Source organism: Strix uralensis, chromosome 13, assembly GCF_047716275.1.
Source record: "Strix uralensis isolate ZFMK-TIS-50842 chromosome 13, bStrUra1, whole genome shotgun sequence".
Classification (NCBI taxonomy): Eukaryota; Metazoa; Chordata; class Aves; order Strigiformes; family Strigidae; genus Strix; species Strix uralensis.
The window spans coordinates 2,557,300-2,582,492 of record NC_133984.1 but is presented as its reverse complement, the minus strand read 5'-3'; the positions used below and the strand labels follow the sequence as shown (position 1 = coordinate 2,582,492).

General features: G+C 43.7%; 1 protein-coding gene across 2 annotated transcripts in view; it reads right to left on the bottom strand.

The window, feature by feature from the left end:
- The window catches only part of LOC141949164 (sodium/hydrogen exchanger 2-like), a 30,167-nt gene extending 5,742 nt beyond the window's left edge, over nt 1-24,425 (bottom strand). Inside the window, exons 1-11 of one of the 2 annotated variants that reach the window (XM_074882420.1) lie at nt 24,060-24,425; nt 22,113-22,576; nt 21,424-21,674; nt 16,782-16,999; nt 14,379-14,417; nt 12,772-12,968; nt 7,847-7,936; nt 5,771-5,841; nt 4,438-4,602; nt 3,647-3,761; nt 2,160-2,342 (exon numbers count right to left, since the gene is read on the bottom strand). In XM_074882420.1, the coding sequence (XP_074738521.1) occupies nt 2,160-2,342; nt 3,647-3,761; nt 4,438-4,602; nt 5,771-5,841; nt 7,847-7,936; nt 12,772-12,968; nt 14,379-14,417; nt 16,782-16,999; nt 21,424-21,674; nt 22,113-22,576; nt 24,060-24,210 (1,944 nt within the window). In that variant the 5' untranslated portion in view covers nt 24,211-24,425. The remainder of the gene's footprint in view (nt 1-2,159; nt 2,343-3,646; nt 3,762-4,437; nt 4,603-5,770; nt 5,842-7,846; nt 7,937-12,771; nt 12,969-14,378; nt 14,418-16,781; nt 17,000-21,423; nt 21,675-22,112; nt 22,577-24,059) is intronic. The other variant, XM_074882421.1, reaches the window with a different exon arrangement.
- Nucleotides 24,426-25,193: the final 768 nt, after the last annotated feature.

Below are 25,193 nucleotides of genomic sequence, written 5' to 3'. Positions count from 1 at the left end.
GAAAATGTCATTTGCTTGTCAACTTGGCACAAAACTAAAACTCAGTGCTTTATTTTCCCCCAAATTTAAAATTTTGAGCTGCTTTTAATGGGCTGAAACCTACTTTTTAGCACAGCATTCCTTCTTTCTGCTGACAAATTCTGCAATCTGTCCTCCTACAGCATGAAGTAACAGCATTCACCCACCCTCCCACCTTGTGTTAATATTCCAGGGCTCTTTTAGAACATTATCCCACCCCTTTTGGGTATCGCCTTATTTCTATTTGCAGTAAAATGAGGCAGCTATTCTAAAACATTAGCAGATAAGGTGCTGATCACACAAAACACGCCTGACTTTTCCTTTTGGGTGCAGAGGGACACTTCTTGGACCTAGAGTCACCCTTACAGATGTCACTGGAATCATCTCAGTATTTACATCTGCTTCGCTTAGACTAAAGGTAGCTGCTGTAAAGAGGTGTGATTAGAACTGATGACTCCTATGAGACAGCAGTATTCAGCATCAAACTGGCATTTTGCATAATCCATAGGAGCATTCGCCACCCCCGTAGGGCATCAGCCACCATCCATGAGTCAGTATAAAGACAGAGTGAATTCTACTGCTTTTGCAACTCCCCCCAAAATATTCTGTTCTCTGACAGGCCAGCTGTCAGCATTCAAAGTAACAGGAGAAACAGTCATCCCAAAGGTGCTAAATTTCCTACCAAATGCACCGCAGTATCTAATGGGAGCAACGGTGAAGGGGAAAGCAGGAGCACAAGGGTTAACAATCAAATGTCCTGAAAGTATGTAACGTCGTGCTCAAAATCAGCCCGAGTTTGATGTTGTTCTTTTGAAGTTTAATTATACCAAATGTTCTACAGGAACATGCCATGTTCTTGCCTATCTATTTTGAATTGTAAGTACCAATCAGCATGTAAATGATCAAATTAAATCTTTTAAGTTGTTTGCAAGAGCCGGAACACCTTTCTGTGAATGAAGGGCTGAGAAGCAGCGGCATTTGGTGTGTTACTGCCGTTCTCGGTGGGCTCTTCAATGACTGGCATTTGAACAAAGAAATCAGAGTGGAAGAAAGCCTGCGGCAGTCCCGAGTTCTTGTGCTGTCGTGGAAAATTACTATCTAAATAAAGAAAGATAAATTATTTCTTTTTAAAAGGTCATTCTGTTCTCCTTAGTGATGGAGTCTTGCTGCCCGGATTAGAGACCACAGTTTGCACTTGGACAGTGCTCTAGCTCAAGCCATCGAAACCTAAGATTTGGAGAAGTGGGTGAAATTTAGGGATGGCTCAGAAATTACTGCTGCTGACCTGGGGGCTTAGGAGAAAAATACAGGGGCATGTGTGTGTGTGTATAATTTCTTTTGCTCTAAACCAAGAGTTACAGAGGATGGGAGGAATTGAAAAGACCAAGCCTGCTCCTCGTGCACCATTCTTGGACCATTTCGTCTTTCCATGGGGAAATGTTGGCCCAGCTTCTCTCACTGATTTCCAAAGAAGTCAGCAAAAGTCTTCACCAGCCACAGACATTGTATTTACCTTGTTTCTCCTTTAATTCAGAACATGAACCAATGTGGAGCTGTGCCAGCAGTAAATTTGGACTCAGAGTGGTTCTCCCAAGAATCCAGTATGCAACACTTCCCTCTATTTTACTTTGTTCAAGTCTGCCCAGAACTGTAGCTGATTTTAAAACCAAAAAACTCACCTCCAGAATAAATAAGAAAGCTCACAATAATGCTTCTGTCCTTTCAAAAGGGTTGGGGGGAAAAAAAACACTGAACAGTTTCAAATATTTACAGTCCATCTGGACCGCTGACAATGGGTGAACCAAATTCCCGCCTTCGACAAAATCTCCCAGAAAAGAAAACATGGGAAAAACAGCCCTCTGAATCTACAGACTGAAGCCCAATTAATAACATTTGCTCAGTAAATAACTTCCCTAACATGGACGGAAGCCTGTGTTCACAAAGCACTGAACAGCGCTGCACACAAGATGGCTCATTTGTTTGTCAGGAGTTGGGTTGTAATTTTTTTTCTCAGTATTTCCTACTCACTGGAATGCAATTTAGGGTTGAGAGACACTTTTTTTAATTTAAGGCAACAGGATTTGTCTTTAAAACGAAACACCACCAGCAATAAACAGCACCGTTCCTAGTGCTTGTAATACCTGCACAGGGACTGCAGCCCACGCGTGGTCTCTGCAGGTCCCTCCTACCTCCTTCCTGGGGCTGGCCGCGTCACCTCCGCTCAGTTCCACCCGCAGGCTCTTGTGCCGGAGGATCAGGATCTCCTTGGCGTGCTCGGCGTGCTCAGTCTCCCCGGGAAGGGTGTGTCTGTTGTATGCCGGCCCCTGCACCAGAGAGACCGCTGCTGGAGGTGGGACCATCCCATCCCTCCTGCCCGCGTCTTCCAGGGTCCTTCACCCCCCCTGTAATCACCTGCCTAGTTCTGGGGGTAAACTGACCCACTCAAGTATGAGACATGGGGATGGAGGGAAAGAGCCAAAGGAGGAAAGGTGGGACTCCAAACTCTGTTTCTTTGTGCAAAATTGCCCAAGCGAACACTGACAAGGCTGAGATGCATCTCTGGGAGTCCAGGTGACACACAACCTAGTGCAACCACCCTGCTCGAGGTGCCTCCAGCCTCAGCGCCTCTGCCCAGCCCTCCAATATTCCACATCAGCCCCACCTTCCTATATAAATCATGCAGTCAACAGGAACCATACATCCTGCTTCCCAAGCCATAAACCAAAGTTAAACCTCCCACTAACATCAGCGGGAGTTGGGATAACTCTGTCCCTACAGGGGGTGAGGCTGGATTTAGGCAGGAAGAAGCACAAACAGGAGGTAGGCCTTCACCTACATCCCATTCACCATTTCTATAGGTTTCCTCCCAGCCTTATCTAGTTGAGTCTCTTGGCTCAGCAAGCGGACAGGAGGGGGTGGTTGATCCCTCTGTGCTGAGCTGCCCACACCAGCTGCATCCCCAGGGACTCAGTATTTCATGCATAATCCGTAAAACAAAGGCTTAGGTGGATTTTAAGGATAAGGCTCCATGTATCACCATGTGAACAGCAATTACAACGTGAAGTCCTAGGTGCTGTGTAAAACCTCAGACAGATTATTCATGAGTTATTCTGTAAACAGCAAGTGGTTTCTGTGCTATTTACCAGTTGTACCAGTTTCATGGCAAAACTGCCAAGCGGCTTTAAAACCTCTACAGATTAATTCTCACTCGCAGCTCACTGACTGTGCTCCCTTCTGTGGGAAAAAATGCAACATGAGGATAACCCCATCCCCGCTCTGCCCTGTAGGTAACCAGGAGCTGTTGCAACTGCTGGATCTGCTAACCTGATGCCTGAAGATCCATGTGCTCCTCCTTTCTCCTTTCTGGTTCTGGGTACTGATGCCTAAAATACTTCATGAAATTATAGGCTGACTGGGTGAACCTTTCAAAAGCTGTCATGCTGCAAACAGAAATGTGCCACTGACTTGGAAACTGGATCTGGCTTCACACAGCCAACTATTCTCTGCTCACAAAGAGACATCATTAGTAATTATGTAAATATTCATAACATCTGCTCAGGCTGTTAGGATAACTGAGATAACTTTTGTTATTGGACATCTAAAATACAGATTGAGGGAAGAGTTATACCGTTCTCCTTATTCGGTACAGGTTCCTTGCCAATATTTCCTGTATATTTTCCAGGACATCCGGATTCAGAGTAACCTCCAATTTTTTATCTGTTATGACAGTCCTGTCGTTGTTGCTGCAAAGAAAACCAGAACGCCTTATTTTGGAAGATGCACAGCAGCACAACCAGTGCATCCCCAAAGCCCAGTGTTCCCAGAAGCCCTTTCGGATCCCACCACCAGCAGACATGGCCAACAGCTAATCCTTGCAGATGGAGCTCACTGCAGAAGGGGCATTTGGTATTTGCGTCAGAGCTGAGCCATCCATGCGCTCTGTGGGAGATAAAAGGGCTGTGGGGACCTGTGGCAGAGCAGAATCGCCTGTGAGAGATGAGATGGTCATTCCAACAAGCAAATATTTGACCCTGCGGTCTCAGCCAATGTTCATTCTCGCTGCCGGCTCCTTCACTACATGTAATGGTGCAGAACCATCAAAAAATGGTGCAAGAGCCTCCTCTTCAGAGCACCCTTTCTATGCAAGTCGGGGGGGGGATACAGGTGAGCCTCCACGTACAAGATCAGAAACTGTGTCCATCAATGCCAGTAGACTGCTCATCCACCCGATCATTTTCAACACCCACCTACTAATCTTTACATAGCGTTTACTTCACATTTTTCTAAGCTATGTTGTTCTTTCCCATGGGATAGCCCAGCAGGGAAGAGCAGAGGAGGCAGAGAAGCGTGCAAAAGCTTTTCGTTACTGTTCCCTCCGGTGGGAGGGTTGGGAGGAGTGACAGAACGGGGACAACTTACATCAAGGATGGGTGAGATGGGGCATGACCCAGCTGCCCTGCCTCCGCCAGCTCAATGGCGTGTTTCCGCTCCAGCTTTTCGTAGAGAAGCACGATACTTGATTTTGGCTGGTCGTATTCTCGAAGCAGGATCTTCTGCAGGTATTTGCTGTTGAAATACTCTAATCTGTTTGAGAACAAAACAAGACATGCTTAGCCTCCTCCCATGACCCCCCAGCACCTAAATGGATCTGAGCAAGCCAGCCAGTTCATAGTCCGCGATTGCCCCATATTCCATTATATCCCATTACCTTCTTTCCAGAAATCAGTGTCCCAGAGGTCAGTCCCTAATTATTTCTGCACTACAGTACATGAGCTAAGATATTAAAACTTTGCCAAACACAACAAAAACTCCCCAAAGTGCCAGATTTATCACAAACTCCACTATAAATGCTACAAGTACATGCAGTAGCCCCAAGGGACGGAACAGATTTAAATGCTTCCAGGTTCCCTCCTGAGCCATTTCCTCTTGCTTTCTGCTCAAATGCAGCACAACCTTTGGGAAAGATCGAGCTGGTATCAAATACTGATGCTCAAGTCTGGCTGTTGTTTGCTGTACAGAAACCTGCTCGCAAGGAGCCTGGACACTCTGCAGCAGCAGCGATTCCCATACCCTCTAGTGGCACTTCAAGCACTGGCATTCGTAAGAAAATCCCTGCCAGCTGCGTTAATGAGTTCTTACCATCAAGTTAGCTGCATCTGTGTCTGCACAGCCAAGGAATTAAACCTGGTAGATTTCTATTAAGTATATTTTATGTTATTTGTATTTTTAAAATTAAAAAAATCTTCTATGTGCACAATCTACCAGAACTTAATGAAACTGGAGCACTTTGCTACAGAAATCTGTAGAGATTCTCTATAATTTGTCCGTCCTCAACAAGCAGACCCCCCTCCAAGTGCTGCAAACTCATCTTTGTACTGTTAATTGTGCACACGCTGGGTTGGAGTCCTCAGCTCCCACATGGGAGGAGGGCACGGGCAGCACCAGGGCAGGCAGCGACAGGCTGAAGCCACACAAGGTGTGTGTTTTTCATTTCTTCTTTGGACAAGAAGGGACAAACACAATAGAAGAGGAGAAAGGAGTCGTCTTAGGGTGAAGTACATGTGACCTGCAAGCCGGGAGAGCCCTGAGAACCTGGTCTCACCTTGGACAAGGAAAAGCTGCCCCACTGTCACCTGCCTTGTGCCGCAAGGATGAACAAGGCTCAGCTGCCCACAGTGGAAACTTAGGGAATAGAAACCAGCCTCATTTTTTTCTACACGTGTATGTGGGTTGTATTTTAGCAAATCCTTACTTGTCTTTCCAGTAATACTGTCCCCAGTGTCCAGATATATCTTCAATGCCAGCCAGCAAATGATCCAAGAACTAAACAGAAGAGAGGATTTTGCTATACACCAGTTGCATATGTGATGAACTCAGTTAGCAAACATCAAAAGCCAGCAGACAAAACGGGAGACACTTTCAGCTCAGTACACAGCAGCAGTAAACAAGAAGAGGGGCTGTCAGGCTAATTCCCCATCCAGGCATCCCCGTGTACCCCTCAGTTCTGGGGCACAAGAAGTGGTTTGGCTGCTTGCTCTCAGGTCGCTGAGGGACGTGGATCTGCTCTTTAAGATACATACAGGATGGCTGATGGCTTGCATGTCCTGCATATTGGGCCTTGATAAGCAGGAAATGCTCATATTGAGGTTTTTGAGGACAATTTGTCTCAGGAGATCAGTATCTTCAGGATACAGATGTAGATAAGGTACAAATGATGCTTTCACTTGAATAATAAATACTGCCTTCCCTCAGACACTTCCCACTAAATTAAATCATTGGCTATATTGTGCCTTATACAAAAACATTATTATTATTTAAAATTATATTAAAAATCCCAGACAGGTTGATTTTTCCACCTAGAAGTTAAATCTCTGTAATTTCCTAAATTCTTTTCCCTCCTACTGGCATCCCTAAACTGGGGGAGGGCTCTGCTCTACCATGAGTCAATGCCCCTCCACACTCAGGTATCGATACCTCTGGAGCTTCTTCCAGCTCGAATTTTTTAAAGAAATATTTTTTGTAGGGTCAGAGATGGAAGAATTTCAGAGCAATTCCCTCAGCCCTGAAGCCCGGTACAGGTTTAGAGTCCTCACATTGCTATCAGCAGCTGTATGGTCTGAACACCAGCAAATGACCCCACACACACACTGATCATCACTCTTACCAGCAAGAACATCCTGACTATCAGGACAGAGAAATAAATTTGAGGAAGAAAGCTGCTTCTGCGTCCCTGATTTCCAACTATCTGTATTGTTACCTTCTCAACTTAATTGGTACATAGCCATTTTCAGCTCACACTTCCTAATAAACACATTTCCAGAGATGATTTACTATTCACACACTAACAAAAGAAGAAAGTATTCTCTGTTCACGATAGGAAAAGGCTCTTCAGCCTATTGAACTCTTCTGTTAACCTCAAACAAAGCCCTGTAATACAACCTAATTGTGAGGATGCCAAACAGTTTTTATAAACGTCCTTAGACCTAATGTCTTTATTTCTAGCTACCCGAAAAGAAGACAAAAATATTCCTGAAGGAGCCATACCCACAGAAATGTGGCGGGCATAAAGAATTAGATTCAGAAACATAATTTTACATTGGACGCAGATGCAGAGGCAAAGCCTCAGCTAGGTGTACAGAATACCCTGCATCCTCTCTGAAAAAATCCTCTATAACTAGAAAGGCCAAAATTTGGATGGCGGGAGCGAGGTGAACTAAAGCCCACCTTTAGGTTAAGGTCTTGGAATCATCGGATGGTTTGGGTGGGAAGGGACCTTAAAGCCCATCTTGCCTCACCCGCCCTGCCCCAGGCAGGGACACCTTCCACTAGCCCAGATTGCTCAAAGCCCCGTCCAACCTGGCCTTGAACCCTTCCAGGGAGGGGGCACTTCAGTGGTTTCCTCCAATCTAGTGCTAACCTTACTCTCCCTTTTCTAAATTTTTTTGCAAAAATATCCAAACTGGTGGTGGTGATGTGACTGGTGAATACATGGAAGATCCCAACCCTGAAAACAACCAAGTCTCATTTTCTTTCCTTCACTCCTTCCAGAGAAGCAGAAAAGTTGCAATTAGTTTAGAGCATAAACTTTAGGGTGAGTGATCACCTTTTTCTGTCACGTTTGTGCACCACCTAATGCAACACCAGCCTGACTGAGTTGGTGGCTGCTATTCCAACGCAAATAATAACTCATGGTTAGGAAGACTTCAAAACCTGGAAAGGGACTGACCTGCAAAGGATTCAGGTAAAATTGTAGGGCTGTAGAAGCACACCACATCGGCGAAGCATATTTGGAAAGCTCTGACTATGTGTTGATGGATACATCACTTACCCGAATATGGATCTGCTCTCCCACTGTGGGAGCACTCTCTCTTTTCCTCTTGACAGCCAACAAGTCAACAAGAGGACGGATGGTCATTCCCTGCAGCATAACCACAAAGACAAAAATCAACCTTTCTTCGCATCAAATGTTCCTAGTGGTACCTGCGCTGGAACAAAAATCACCAGCGTGGGTATGAACCACATCTACCTTTGTTCCTTGTCAGAACAAGACCTGCTGTTTGAGCTAGGCCCCTCTCATCCACTTGGTTTTATTAGCAAGATAAAATCTGCGAAGCTTCAACATGCTAGAAATTCTGTTCTCCCACCTGTAGGCCAAACATTTTCTTCACTTGTGGTAGTAGCCTGTCAACAGGAGCTCACATGCAGGCTTTAGGATGGGGGTAGGCAGAGAGGGGAAATGCTTTGCTCTCCTCATCTGGCATCTCAAAGACCACAAAAAGTCAACCAATATTTTCAAGGTCAAGCCTGTGGCGTGCTCTTGGCTTGTAGCCTACCAGATGGAAAGGGGCTTGAAACATTCGAAGTTCAAATGCCTGAAATGATGATAGTCCTGGAGACTTCACAGCATGCAGCCTCTGCCACAATTTGTCTGCTAACTTTTTGAGTATTATATGTCATAGATCATTACTCGAATGATCTTTGATGGTCAGTTGGTGGCTAAGTTTACTAATCAAAGTATCTACCTGGTGGGAAAGGTCAAGGGAAGAGTTTTAATGTCCTTTAAGCCTCGTGAGAGAACTTCCAAAATGCTTTTGTGTTGCATTTCATAGTCTGGCTTTGGTATGAAATGACTTTTCTAGGACATGTTTACAGCAAAAATGATGGAGTAGTTGATGTTTATGACTTCTGAATGTCACGAATGCTGGCACGGAGGAGAGTTGAACACATTTTTAATTGCAGAAACAATTAATATGTCATTTTAATAGCTAATAGCAATAAAAAATGCATCGCTATTCAGAGTAAATAACATAAAACTCACTAATTTAGAAATAACAGATATTAAAAAATTAAGTAGAGACCCCACAATTCAGTCTCTTGCCTTCACTGGATAATCAGCTCCATTTGTTTTCATCTTAAAGTGACATTTTGGAGTTGTGTGACCAGGAGTCCCAAATTTAGAAACATCTGGATTCCTTTGGTCCTTCCTGACCTTGGGAGCACTATGGGAATCCCAGGAGTCATTTCACAACACACCTGTAGGTCCCCTGTGATGTTCTTCCACCCACCAGGGATAAGTCATCTAAAGTGCAGCACCCGATGCTGACAGCTCTATCATGACTCACACAAAGTTTTCCTACCGCCAGCAATTCAGTAGCTAATGGGTCAGTTAGGCAGCAAACAAACAAACGAAAAAAAAGCCTCTTCACAATTATTGTATTTATAACAATTTGATGGAAGAGGTCAGAGGCCAGTAAGCTCAGAGAGTGAACTTCAAATGGAGAACGTGGTATTTAATTTTTAAACCACACGGAAAGGCAGAACAATGAGGGCTTTTTGTGACATTCCAGAAAAGCCCACAGCTCCTTGGAGGACTTTCTGGTCTACGTGACATGTACCCAGGCCTGCTTGGAAGCACTGAGGACTTGACAATTGATCAGTCAACCTTCTCAAAATTATTAACCAGGCTTGTTGTGGGAAGAGTCTTATGCAACTGAGTTAGGCCAGAACAGACGAGTTGACAGGGTTGTGTAACGTGCTGATGAACCCATGTATGGACAAGCCTAACTGCTTACGTGTTGGTCATTAGTCTGTGTAGCATGAGGCTTTTCAGACAGCGTGGTCAGGATTTCCAAGAAAATGAAGTGGGACTGTGCTCCAACAAGATGCCTTGCTGGCCTTCACCAGCTTGAAAGGGCCCAAATCATCTCTCCCCTAGTTCCTGTCCTATCTTAACACAGACAATCGCCACCAAGTCTGTACTGATATCACTGTGAATATAAAGAAAGCTTATTGCACAAAATAACAGGAAAAAAAAGTCTACTATCCACAGAAGTTGTTTTGTAGCCAATATTTCACTTGTCCTTTTCACCCAAAGTGACATGCACCATGAAAGATGCTGGGATATTAAAGATTTCACTCTTCAATCCTGCATCTACCGATGTAGCTGGCAGCAGTGCCACAGATTTCAGAAAATGTGCAAACCCAGGTTTCTGAAGCTTCATCTTAATACCTACCTCTGCTATATTTACCTATGTTTTCTGTGCTGAACTACAGCAGTATCTTTCTGGTTCAGCTTTTAAGTGAGTTTACTTTTCCCCTCCCCGTTCTCGTGGTGGCCTCAGCTACACAATGCTGCAGGTATCTGGAGCCTGAGCAAAGTCTGTCTTTATAGATGTCATGTTCCTGCTGAATGGCTGAAGGTCAAGGGGTCGCCCTGCCGACACATACCCACGGGGGACCCTGTTTAACTCTCACCCTTTCGCATGGAGATGACATCACCAGTTGAGCTTTTCGTTTACACAAAAGCCCTTTTCCCGGTCCTGGGAAGGATTTTCCGAAGTCTCGGCAGAATGGAGCTGCTGCCTTAGAACAACCTTTGTCTGAGACTCAAGAGCGTCTCTGCATGAGCGGACGTGCCTAGTGACCGTATCTTTTCAATTTCTGACCCACATTTGCATCTTAAAACTTGTCAACCTCCACCTAAGTACGCTCCCCCCACCCCTGGCCCCTGCTCTCTCCTTTCAGTCTGAAAACTGCGCCCGGTCCAGCTGCCCTGCGGGTCTCAGCTCCGAGCCCATCAGCACGTCACACTTGTTGACCATTTTTTCAGCTCATGATGTAGATTCGGTGGAGGTGGGGAAGCAGAGAGTCAATCCCCCAACCCTCCACATTGCCCAAGTGCCTGACACCCACAGCTGAGGGGTTCAGGGAAGCCGAGGGGAAGGGAGTTGCTCTCATGGGGTGATGCTCAGCCACAGGGCCACTGTGACCCACCATCTCCCAAAGCTCCAGCAGCTGCTCTGCTCCCTCCATCCGAGGGCAGGAGGTGGGCAGCCCCAGGTCAGCATCTCTATGGACCTCATGACCTTGAGCAGGAGCTCCCCAGGAGCTTTTCTGCACAGCGTCTTTCCCAGACCCCCATCCCAGTTGCTTCAGCCCGATGGAGACCCACTTTTAACTTTTTGGGACAGAGCACACCAGGCAGACATCAGCCTTGCTCACTTCAGGACCGGACAACCCCAATTTTTCCACCACATCCTCCTTCAAATGCGACAGCCTTTGCCAGGTGAACGTTGCCCTTAGAGACTTGCTGCTGGGCAGAGAGGAGCAGGGAGACACATCCAAAATCTTCATCCCACAGAAGGCTGCAAGAATGCTTTTACCACTAGATGTCACGGCAATGCCGGGAGCTGCTGCCTGCCTGCTCCTCTGGAGCTGAGCTTCGCTGCACCCTGAAGCACAATAACTCCTTACAACCTCAGCCTGGGCCTAAGGGAGAGGAAACCCATCCCCACCATACAGCTGGAGGGGTGCTAATTAAGCTTCCGTGAAAAATAAAAGCATATTAGTAAGGAGAGCAGTACCAGCACCAAGTTCTGCTCCAGCTGCAGGCTGACCAGCCTGGGTCCTTGCCCGCTGTGTGCAGGGGACAGATGTGGCACCTCCCATATGCTCCCCGAGCGCAGCCCAAGCTGAAGATATTCCTACAGCATTTCTATAGCATTGAGGCTTTGCAAAAACACGCCCGCAGCAGAAATCAGTCATTAAAAAAGAAAGAAAAAAAATCGTACATTCATGCTTTAAACAATAAACTCAGTATCTCAGAGCAACCAGTGCTGTGAGGGTCCACCTCCCCCTCGTACCCTGGCAGCGGGGGTGAACACGTCCGCAGCCACCCCGGGATGTGGGCAGGTTGCACTCTCTTACAGAAGCTTCCCCACTGTGTAGGAAACAACCCAAGAATCACTAGGGCAGAAAGAGAAAGGAGGTAGCAACAGGGCTTAGGGATCAATTATAAAAGAAAAATTAGAGGCAAATAAATCAAACGTGCTATGACTTTTTTATCTGCTTCTGATTTTCCTTGCTTTTCTAACAAGTTACACACCCATTTTTTTTCCCCAGTGGAAGAGTTAAAGCAATCCTGTTCCTGCTGCATCATCATAAAATAACTGAGCTGCTTTGCTGCATGAATGTGAAAACACCTCAGATATACATACAAAATATTTTGATAAACCACTAATGACTGTTATTGCTTCAGCTGTTGGATGTCCCAATAAAATGGAACTCCTTCTCAGAAAATGTTAAGTAGTCACTCCCTCAAAATTAGGTCCCTTTAAATTGTCCCACTTGTGAACTATCAAAACTGAGGTGACCAAACCATAAACCTCTTTTAAAATTTTTGCTGCCCATGTTCAGAGTTTGGAGTATCTCCAGTATCTTCCATCTCCTCACCTTTGGGATCAGGAAAACTGACCTTCATTACTGCATGGCTCAGGCAGCATTTCATTTCATGACAAGGCCTACAATAACAAATGGTTCTTACCTTGCTCAAACAGCAAACTAATTGTAGAGGTTGATTTGTGTTGGCTTTGCTCTCGCATAAAACACCTAAAAGCACTACTTCAGAGAGGAAACCTATGCCAGCATCATTCTTCACAATTTTCACCACTGCTACCCCAGTATGGATGGACCAGATCAAAGAAGGGACAAGTTATCATGGAAAATGCTACAGCACATGTTGTAAGCCAGTAACTGCTAGCTGCCTTCACAAAGGTGTGATATATTCTCACACCTTCTGCCTCTTTCAGTAATAATTTTATATTCTTACATGCCTGACCACTCAATGGAGGGAAAGTTTTAATGACTGGTAAATCCTTGTATCCATCTAATGGTCTAGTACTAGTTATTCGTCTGGAAAAAAAAAATCAAGGTAATTCTTTACATCTGCTGGTGACACCAAGATTGTTTTTTTACCTGTACGAACACAGTGAAGAGGATGACAACAGTTGTTGCTGCAATGAAGAGCTTCTTTCTGTGAAAGTCAGGAAGCAAGAAAACCAAAGAGAAACAAATGGCTCCGCGGAGACCCCCGTACGCTATAATGAATTGGTCTTTGCTGGTGATGGTGTTCACATGAAATCTGTTCACAAAGAAAGTCAGCACAAGAACCCCTGAAAGGCAGGAAAGAAGATGGGAGCACATCAAACAAAAAGAGCAATTAGATAAAACTCATTATCTTACGTAAAACATCACTGAACTGGTAAACACCAATCACGAGGAACTGGCCAGGGCCCAAGGTGATATATTCCCCAATATGCCACTGGAGAAGCGCTTTTCTTCCAGCCTGGTCCAACAAGTTTGTATCTGATTTGTCCAGATAAAAATTAATCCCCAACACATTCCTGATTTGGGGGATTGCAAACACCATTGACTGGCCACAGTTCTGGGGGTTTGGAGGACTGTAAAATTTTAGGTAGCTCATCTTGTAGCAAATTCTCCTGTTTTTTGACTCAGCCTTGTGCTCATCACAGTCCAGCTGGGAAACCAGAGTTTCCTTCAGAAAGACTCTGAGCTCTGCAGGGGAGTTTTAGTGTCACCCCAGTCCCATGCCTACAGATTCCCAGAACATACCATTTACCTGGTGATTTGGTGTTAAGCATCAGCTAAATAGTGACCAAACAGTAACTATTGGCAACATAGAATGTATTAGCACATTCATTTTGATGGTAGTTAATGAAAGTTTTTAGGCCAATTCTGTGGTCATGTGCCAGCTGAAATTTTACATCAACTGGTATAATGATACAGAGCCAGATTCTGAGAACTGAAATATTAATTGATCTATTCTATTTGGTGATAACAAATGATTGAATTACTTGGATTATAATTCCTCTCAAGACAAACCATCAGAAATAATTTATCCACAAGTTACCCTCCAACTTCCAAAAGTTTCCAAGTAGTAGCCAAGGAACTCTAAATATTTGATGTATACTCTGCCAGCATTAACCTTGTTTCTTCACAAATCTTTCACTCAAAGATTTATAGTGTATGAATTTAAGACTATGTAAGGTGATGCAGCAATTGATGTAATTTATAGTCATTTGCAAATACATAAACAGATGCAGAAAGGTACAAGAAGTCAGGCCTTAAATCAGTAAGCCATGATCTTAATACCAATGGATATGATAAACATTTTGTTTCCTGAAGATTAATGGCCATTTTGAGAACCGATGCCACAGACTGTCATTTTCCTAGGAATTAGCAGGATCCACATCACTATTGTTTTTCTAAGGGGTGTTTGTAAAGCATCACTGAAGAAATAAACTTCAAAGACAGTACACTTGTAATGCACATATCAAACACCTTCCTGCACACATACAACTAAAAATATCCAAACTCTGATTGGAGATCAGACCGGCTTGAAGAAAACAAAAAGGTGGGGATGTTCAGAAATAGGGAACTCGATCAACTGAACATTGCAATGCCTTCCCCATCCCCAAAGCACCGTGGCGCTGGCGCCCAGACCAGCAGATAGGAAATATTTGGTTTCAAGGTGCTTCGTAACTTAATAAAATAAAGCATACCTGAGATCACATGCTCAGCTACTGTAAGCTCAGGCAGTGCTGATGATTTAAAAGAACAAAATTTACTCGAGCTGATATCGAGGCCTTTGTCTTAATTTAATCCTTTGTCATAAATTATTATTAGCATTCCCTAAACTAATTCAAGGCCAGTTTGCTCCAAGACATGACATACAATTAATCATTTTGAGCAGAATATATTTTCTTCTGGAGATATACCTTGAAAAAGAGCAGAAGGAAATCTCCCCAGTGCTCAGATAACAGTAGAATAGTAGTGCTATCATGCAATTAATGCATTTTGCTTTGTAGATGACCTCTCATATCAAAGTAATTCCAGTCCCCAGGCTTCAGCATAATCATTTCTCATGTAAGAGCACTGGGAGGGTCCAGTAAAAGGACCAGAATACACTTTACATACTACCCCCAGCACTGTCAACCCCAAAGTCCCCAATTCATGCAAACAAACCCCACGGGTGCCTCCCATTTCTGGCTCAGTGCCTCGAGCACATCCAGAGCTGCTGGAGGGGGCTGAGCAGGTCAGGGTCTGACCTCAACCACCACCTCCAAGGCTGGAGTTTGCCAGCCCTGCTTCGTGCAGCACCCTGCCCAGCTGCAGAAAAGGGACACCCCATTCAGGATCAGATGTGCAAGATGATTTCCAGCCCTGGTTTGTATGTTCTGATTTCATTCAAGGGAAATGTTGAATATAAAGAGGGTTTTCTTTCCTCGCTGCAGTGCTGAGCCCATCTCTAATAACATGCTGCATAATTTGAGAATGCAATCAGACGAGCTGTGTTTAGAGAGCCAGAGGATTTTTGGTGTGCTTTTGCAATGTTACTATGTTCTTTACATCTTGCAATGAAGAATTTTTAAACTAAAAAAAAGTCAAACACTCAGAACTTCTTTTCATTTGAGCAAATAATTTAAGAGAAAACCACTTAATTGTAATAAAACATTTGAATGTACACACAACTGACTAAAAAACATTTTTCCAAGTGGATTTATGGTGCATAGTTATTAAAACAAACCTTGGCATGTATTAACAGCTAATAAAACCCACTCTGCCATGTCTTGCTAATCATGGCCTATCCTATTTAAGCAATTTCTTGAAGTGTCTATCAAATTTGAGTTCACTCTGTTTGACTTTGTGGTTTGTAAACATAAATCCTGTTGAATGCTTTTAGCTCTTGAATTCCTTGCCAAAATGTGTGCTCTGTTATATTTGCAGATACAGTTAATATACAAAAACATTCATAAATGAGAAGGTAGGCACTTTGCACTCACTTAGGTGACAGTAACTGCACACTGTAAGAGGCAAAGGAGAATCAGCCTCTGAACACCAAATCAGCACAAGATACAGCTGGGGACATGGTAAAACAGTGCATCTATATTTTTCTGGTCATTTACAATGCAGGAAAATGGGATCTCAGAGTATTCTGGGACCAGGACTTAGGTTTTCATCGTAACTGATCTCAAGAAGATTATCTTTAGCCACAATTATCAGGAGAGCATTTTCATTCATAGCTCTCTTCCTCTTGTTATCACTAAGTCTTGGTCACTTTTTTAATGGAGGTTGGTCAAACACTGCAATAGGTTTCCCAGAGAGGTTGTAGAGTCTCTGTCCATGGAGATAATCAAAAGCCAACTGGACACAGTCCTGCCTAGCTGACCCTGCTTAAGCAGGGGGTTGGACCAGATGATCTCGAGAGGTCCCTGCCAACCTCAGCAATTCCCTGACTGTGCAATTCTGTCACTCTCAGTCCTGATCTGAAGTTCTCAAGTAGGAGCAGAAGCATCCCCACTTTGTAGCTCCTAATTCTCATGTACCCAGAAGTAAGCTTTACAGAAGAGCTTCTCCAGAGACAGCTGTTTGAAGGTTCCTCCAGTTCCCCATTTAAGGATGCTGCTGTACACAGACTCGTTATGAATTAAATCCTTTAAATCTCTGCAATGCAGAACATGCAGTCAGAGGCCCCACGGTTTTACATGGCTCTCTGAACCCAAGCTATGTACTTACAATCTCCCTCCTATTGTGCAGATACCAAGGGACTAAGATACACTGAAATGGAAAAGGAGATCATGGCAATCAGAGGGTCTAAGACAGAGATACCAATAAAATAGACGTCACGAGAAATTCTATTTAGCACCAGTGCTGTCTATGGTGAGTGCACAGAGTAGTAAACTGCAGTAAAATGCAAGAGTTGCTATTGAGCAAGTGGTGGAGGAGGAGGGAAGCATCAGCTGGGGTGTCCCGCTTCAGTCCTTGCATTGACATCTGGGATAGCACACACAGAGTGAGCAGGAGAGGATGATGGGGGGCAGGAACATTCATTTAAAGAAATCACATTTTTCACTCCCATAAAGAATAATATATACATATTTAAAAAATCTATAATTTTACCATACCTAGTGCTCTCCAAATGAGACAGAAAATGACAGTGAAGCAAATGTATGGCCAGTTCCACTCATGATTTTCTCCAATGGTGGAAACTCCAAGAAAAATGAAGATGAGGGTATCGCTAACGCTGCTCCACATCTTCATGAAGTATTTTACTGTGGTGTGAGACTTCAGAGAGATGTTGGCCTCCACGTAACGTTTCATGCCCATGGCACAAACAATGATGCTGAGAAGATGAAAACAAACCAATAATTTTTTCTACTTAAGCACATGAAATCAACACATTGTCATTTGTAAAAAAATAAGCTTCATCAAGTCTTAGGGGTTTGTAGACATCTCACTGGGTAGCGATTCGCTTCCTACATCAGTCCAATAATATCAGGAGGACCAATAAGATACTATATAGGTTGACCAGACTGTCTGAATCTGATTTCTAACAGATAAACAGCTCACCATCTATTGTATTTATCACAGCCACAAAGCAATACCTAATTAACTACACCCAACTCTTCCCATCATTGTCTTCAGCTCTAACTTTGCCAAATTCTAACCACCCGGGCTGAAGAGTTTCATGTTTCGGAGCCCACATCACCTATTTTGCCTGGATGAAAGACTGGATGAAAGAGGGAACAGGAGACTTTTTTCTCAACATGAGAAATGTGTAAATAGGACTCCTGTGAGTTCGGCTGATATCTGGTCACTACAGCAGATTCTTGTAGGACTCAGAATCAGTGTAGTTCAAGAGCAGCCCGGATGCTGTGCTTCTTCACCCAAGGGACCAAAGTTAATCTAAAGTTGGAGAGACTCAAGCATACAACATACCTCACACTGTGTATTTCTAAGCCTGACCTGGCTTGCACTGTAAGTTTTTTGGGCACAGCTAGGAAGCCATTGACTCCATGCAACCAAGAGACAATAAAACACTCAAGCACGCTGCACAATGAGCCAAGAAATGCTGTTGCTATAGTCGGAACATCTGCCCTCCTCGGGTATCGCATATCCAAGGTCACTTCAGAAGTGTGCAGCACCAATTAAAACTTCTGCCTTGCAATTTTTCATGGATAATTGGTTCTTCAAGTTACAAGGTACGTGTGGTTAGCCTAATTCATTCAGCTTTTCAAATCAATACGTTTTCAGGCCAGCAATCTTAGAAGGTCAAAACAATTGAATGCTTAAAGAATCAAAGCTCCATTTTTTATATTTTAACCTGGACAGAAATTTTGTTTTAAATGTTGTGCCAGCAAGAGCAAAACAGCTTTACATTACTGGGATCTGATTTCCACTGGTATTTGGTGAGGCCATCCACATGGAGTTTTATTGCATTCAAAATTCCTTTCACAAGGGCTATCGTGGTAACTCTCTTTCCATTACATCACACACAGACAAGCCCACAGAGAAGCAGATCCTTGGCTTGTAGAAGCACACCTGGGTCTGGCAGACTGACTTTAAACACCAGCTGTGACCAGGACAGGTAAGTGACCCATATGGGTGCAAATAGGTGTTAAGATATGTGGTGGCCTCTGCAGCACATTATCCATAATGTATCCTCTCAGTTAAGAACTATTCAGAAAACAGCCATGCAGCTACTGCTTTGCAGCGAAAACATCCCATTTAACCCCAGAATATCACAAAGGAGATTCTTTGCATTATTTGGGCTTTGGTGGAAAAAACCCAGGGTTGCCCCCTGGCCCCAGTAAACAGGACAGTTTGCAGATGGGCAGAGCTGACTGTGCTCTGGTTGTGGTTTTATAACCTCTATGAAACCAGAGACCCCATTTCTCTCCTCCACAGCTATTTATTTATTTCAGGAAGATACTGTCGACCACTGCATTGCTGCTCCTAATCTGCACCACTGTTAACAAAGGCAGAGCAAGGGCCACTTTCCTTCTGGCTCAGCAGTGAATCTCTTGAACATCTTCACTGCCACAACTTGGCATCTATTGTTGGACCAAGACAAAGGAATGGACAGCAGCTACATTCATTTCTGCTTTACTTAAAGCACTAAGAAAATCAGCAACACTATTATGGGAAAATACTTATCAGATATTTGGTTGGAACAGCAAATAAGAAGTTAGAAGAAAAAAAACATACTTTTTCAAATGCACTTTTATAAATTCATCTAATGCTGCTTGAGTTCACATCTTTCATCTCCTAAGAAAATGTACCAATTCTTAAAAATATCCTGAAATCGGTCTTTTTTGATTTGTCCTTTTTAGACTGACCCATTTTGCTTAAAGCACTGAGCCAGAAAGAATAACAGGGATTGAACCACAGGCTAAAAAGAAAATAATAAATTCTTCTGTTTCTTCCTCAATAAGTAGTTAGTAAAATAGTTCCAGTTAGGAACTAAGAAACCCAACAAGTACTTATGGGCAATTGACTTCCAGAGCCATGGTTTGGGAACACTTATTGGAGAACGGATTCACACCAGATTCACAGACAGGGAATAAACTTGACCTGTCCTGTCACAGCTTCAAAGAGGGACACTGGCACTAGAGCAAGGGGGGGGGGGGGGGGGGGGGAGAAAAAAAATCAAACTAAAAAATATTTGCAGAACTGTTTAGCGGATTGGGTTGCATTCACAGATTTTTTTTTTTTTTTGGACTATGTAGAATTGATTTTTTTTGGCAATCAAATTATTTTTCAAAGAAACAAACTGCCAAGATCTGCTTCTTATAATACAATATTCCCTGGTCACGAATGAATTGTTTGAAATCAAGATACATAAAAGAGGCATTTATAATTTGGCAATTACAAGACCAGCAGTGCAGGAATCAGCTGCCTTTGCAATTGTTTTGCTTTAGAAACAATGCATTATTCAAAAGAATAGAAAATGGGTTCCATAATGGGTACAGTAGATTGTGATTGATAGAAGTAGACACCATTAGGATTGAATGTTTTCTGCTCCATGATGATTATGCAGCATATTTATTTCGCTGTTCTGTCTTACGCTCCTATAAATAGGCCTGCTCTTACCTATTCCCAGAGCTAGAATTGTTTTCAGTAATGCTAGAATTTTGTTCCTATTAACCATTCAAGGAAACAAAATCTGCAAGATACAGGAATGGTTTATATCCAAAGCAGTATCATTAGTTTTAAAATAGATCTCCTGGATATTCCTGTGTCTAGCTGGTACCTGACTTAATTTTTTTATTTTCTTTTTATCTTCATTATTATCAGATTTACAGTTGTTTACACTGTAGCTATCAATGCAGTCTGAGTGCACTTTATAGTCTTTTGGGAAATATTAAATAGTTGGTTACGATCCTCAGCACCAGCTGGCTTAGTTTAGGTAGGAGAACCAAATGCAACAGATATCAGCTCACAGAAACTAGGACTGAATGACTGGTTTTCATCTGTCTCTGCTTTCCAAGGTGAGCTTTCTTTGACCATAGGGATTATTATATCTGTTTTTCTCTCAGCACCTGCTCTGCAAGTGAAATGCACAGTGAGGTAAGCACGAAGCTCAATAACCTCTCTCAAAACTGAAAGATCTGGCCCAAAATTATTCTTTTTATTGAAAGACCTACACCCCGTAAAAAGAAAAACAAATTAACTGTATCATCTATAAATTACAATTTGTGAATGACTGAGTTTACAGAAACAAAGACTCCCACTTCGCTGCTCCAAAAAGCTGCAAGGGAATCCATGAGATGGTACCTGGTACAGCGCGGGACGCAGCCGCCGGAGACAGGCAGGCCCTGCCTGCTCCATCTTGCTATACCCTCGTAGAAAAGCTTCACACAGAAAACCTGCCAGTACTCTGAAGCGGTTTTCAGACTGAAGAGTGTATAGGCCTGGCTGCGCTGTATTAAATTGCAAGCAGTTTGGGTTTAGTACCTTTGAAATCTTTGGCTGAAATCGGTCAGCAGATTTCCAGTGTTACTGGAGATAGAGAGATGATGGATGACACCCTCACTCAGAGACCAAACTCATAAACTGTGTCTGAACTACCGGTGGTAAGTCAGAATCTCCGAAGCAGAGGTTGCCATTAGAGCCCTCCACTCCCAAACAACAGGAATATTTCCAGGCTTCAGCTCTGTGGGGGATACACAACTCCCACTCCATCGTGTAATGTCTGCCTCAGCACACCTCTGGGGCCACCACCCAAAGATAACTGGTTCGTAGGGCACGCAGATCAGGAGGAGGCTGCTACAACAGACATGCTGTGAACCAAGACCAAACCTTTCTGAGGAGCTGATTAAATACTCCTTGCGGCTCTTCAAATGTTGGTTTTGACTAGGTCGAACACAGAAAATAACAAAATATGCCAAGAAAGTCTGTTCTGGCTCTGTCAAATCAACTAGACACCTCGCTGCTTGAACGTCCAAGGGTTTCCAAACAAAAACCACGGAGCTCAAATAAACATGCCTCAATAACCTACATAAACTGACCAGCCGTCGGAAGCTTGCCCAGCAGTAGCCATCGGGATGGCTTGTGACTTGTAGCTATTGCTACTGACGTGTCATAGTGTAACGTGTGAAATAGGGTCACACCTCTCAGCTCTTCCACAGGCTTTTATACTCACTGTTTGCTGCCACACACAGATTTCCATCTAAGCGAACTGACTTTAAAACTTTTTTTTCATACTTTTCACTAAATATAGCCAGAAAGCTTTCCTGGACAGATGAGATGCTGGGACATACTTACGCCATGATCCCCGAAAGGTGAAACATTTCAGCAGTGAGGTAAGAAAGATAGCTGTACAGGAAGACAAAGAGCGGTTCAATGACGCGGATTTCCTTGGTGAATCGCGTGGTAAAGGCGGCGGTCATCCCAAAAGTCAGACCTACTAAAACTCCTCCTAGCCCAACCACAAAGAATTTTCCAACTCCAACAAAAACATCCACACTTTTGATGGTTGGCATTTCACAGAAAGATCGAAATAGCTTGTAGAGCACCTGGAGGAAAAAATGAAAGAGAAAAACAACCATTAACAACATATTCACCAGACGTAGCCATATGTAGCAATAACACTCAAATATGCTGCTGGGATTTCTGCCAGTGCAGGGCCATCTTGTCCAGACCATGCTTTTGCCAAGGAAGGTTGGACCAGATGATCCTTGAGGTCCCTTCTAAGCTGACTCTACGATTCTCTGTAGGTCAGGCTCCTACCAGGGGAGTGCTGTGGCACTCACATGCATTTCTGCCTCCAGACATACAAAGAGATGTTCACCTGAAAGCTCCTCAGGACCTCAGGCCAGAGAAGTGGACCAGAAGTCCTCTGCTAGAAGAAGCTGTTGATACCTTTTCCCTCTTCAGATCTCATATCCCACCCCTCAGCACCAGCCCATCCTTCCTCTGAACATTAAATACTCAAAATAAAGACTCGTCCTTACCACTGTCACCGCGTCGTTCAGGAGCGATTCGCCGAAGACCAAAATGTGTAGCTTTTCATTGACGTGTATCTCTTCAAAGACCGCCAACACCGCCACGGGATCCACGGCGGCGATCAGGCTGCCGAACAGGAGGTTGTGGAGCAACGACACATCTTGCAAGTGAAAGGCTTTCACCTGGCAGATCCCGTAGAGGGAAAAGCCAATCCCAAACACGTTCCAGATCGTTCCCACGACCGCATAGAGGAGGATAGTGCCGATGTTCTCAAAAAAGGGACGGCTGGGCATGAAGTAACCTGCGTCAAGCACGATGGGTGGCAGGAGGTAGAGGAAAAAGATGTCGCTGTCCATAACAGGTGGTGATTTGTCATTTAAGCCATAGATGATTCCCCCCATGATGAGTCCTACAAATATCAATAAACAGCTTTCGGGAACAACAGAAGGCAGCTTGTTATACAGATGAAACCCTGGAAGGGGATGAATAGAAAAAAAAAAACAACAAAACAACGTTATCTCATCAGGCCAAACCAGCTGAAGAGCACCAATAAGCTCCTGGCTGGGGTGAGGAAGTTCCCCATGCTCCCACCTTTAGCAGGCTGTGGAGTAGCAGTAATAAATGCACACAATTAAGGTGAAGTCACCCAATAGGAAATTGGCTAGAAAATCTGAAAGATTATTCAAAATACCAAACTGTCTAAAATTGCTGTTGGTTCAGGTTGCATTATCATAGCATAAGGTTAAAGACATATTTTTAGGTAATACACACATAGAAAAACTAAATCTGCATAAATAAAAAGTCTTTGGAATTATTTATGATGTAATCTAGTTAGTATGCCATCTTCAGCACTAACATAAATAGCAATTGCTAATTTTAAACACAATGCAGATTCCATACATCCAAAAAAAGCATTATCATTAATTATAAATGATGTCACTTTTAATAGTATTTAATCATAAACACTTAAAGCTAAAGGTAACATTGAAAAAAGACCAATCAATCCAGCCTTGTGCAGCACCCAATGTTAGAGAGAAATGCTGATGAGCACTACAAGTACTCTAGGTGAGTTATTAAAAGAAAGAAAGAAATTCAAACAAACCAAACTGGAATAGGTATAATTAGAAATAAAAAATCTGTAATCATTATCATTTCTTCAAGCATGTTAATAGAGTTGAGATCTCATCATATAATATACAGAATAGCACAATGAAAAGACCATTTGATCTGAAAGAAGTTCTGATCTAAATGAATCTCAGAGAATTCTCCCTTTTAAGGAAAAAAAATAAAAGAAAAAAGCTGTAAAATAACTTTTATAGCAGTAATTTAACAGAAGTGATCACAATTCCTGGAGAAAAAATAATATATATATAATTTCCACTTTCCTATACCCAGTTTTGCAGGGAATTAAAAAAAAGATAGGACCAAGTTATACAAAACGTAATATTTTTTGTCTCATTACACAGACAACCTCCTTGATGCAGAGAAATTTTATTTTAGGCTGTATAACACTCTGCACATGGATTAAATTGTTCCTTGCAGCTGGCCAGATGCAACATCCTTTTTGAAGACCATGGACTCTTCCTTTTGAGGTGAAGATGTCCGTGGACAACCTGCACACAGAGCAGCTGGCAAGCTAATGAAGATGAATGCACACCTTGGTGTCTACTGCAGTTAAATAAAATTCCTGAAAACCCTGATAATTTTCCTACTAACAGCAACACCATGCACAGGTGTGAACTTCTAGATGGGAAACCCTCATTTCCAACCTAAAATGCAACTGGGTGGTGACTTTCCATGCGTGCAGTATGTCTGGCACACAGTATGTGCATCCTTAGGACTCGGCGTGTTATCTCAGGCTCCAAGAGTGAAGGAGAGGTAAAGCAAAGGCCACCCCTGCCCACACCAACCCCACGGAGACCCCCGGCCTTCCTCACCCTCTCCCAGGGGCTCACCTATTTTGGCCAAGGATGCAAGCATGATCCAGAGTGTGATTTCAAAGGGGACTTGGACATGCTGATAATCCAGAGAGAAAAACGCGTGCTCTGAGGATTCGTTGCCCTGGGCTTCCTCGGCAGCCCAGCTGATGTTCTCCAGCAGCGGCATCGGCAGGGAGCCCCGCAGGGCTCTTACCCCGGTGGCTGGGAGGATGGATGAGAGCAAGGACCCAGCTGGGACAGCAGCTGTAACTTTTCAGCCTGGCCTCTGCCCTGGAAGCCGTCTGCTCCCGGTCAGCGTTGGGAGTGCTGCTGGAGAGCCGGGACCTCGGCTCGCTCTCGTCGCGTGGGTAGCTGCAAAGAGAGCAGCAACCGCCCCGCCTCACCCTGACTCTCCTCCCTGGGCCATTAGTTTCCAGTTGGGAGATCCTGTGGGAGAATAGTGGCCTTCGGCACCATGTGGACAAACAGGCAGAGGCTCCTCCTGCAGATGCTTCCTTGAAGAAATGCCTCATGTGCCCTCAGACCAACTACACATCTGTGCATGCGAGACAGAGACAAGCTGCATTTTAGTCCTAATTCTTGACATACTTTGGCTTCTGGTCTCTCAGAAACCCTTCTTGGAGGGGAGGAAAAAAAAAAAATCTTCACTGCCATTAGAGCAGCCAGGCTTTGATGGAACAGGTCCCACATAAAACAGAAATAGACCCACCTGACAGCGGCCTTCACTGGATTTCTCCAGTGCCCACAGAGAGAACACGTGGCAGCAACACTACTGATAACCAGTTTCCACTTGGTAAATCAAGCAAAGCACCCAGCCTTCTCATACTGAACACAGAGCTGTTGTGCTGGAGAGAGGTCACCTGTACGGGAGGAATAAGTTTCAACAGTTGCTTAATGCTTCTTCCTATAATAAGGGCTAACAGGAAAAGTTATCTTCATCTCTCTTCACTACTCGAAAGCAGCATCAAAAACTCAGTGAGCGGGCTTAGAAAAGTTGCAGAGACAGAAAAATAAAAAGTCATTTGCAACAGTGTTAGATGTATTAGTAATACAGAAGAAAAAAAACCATACTGGGCCAAATTCCTTCACTCTGGACTTTCATTTAAGTTGACAATGTTTCAACAGGGATGAATTTGGTCCAAAGAATAC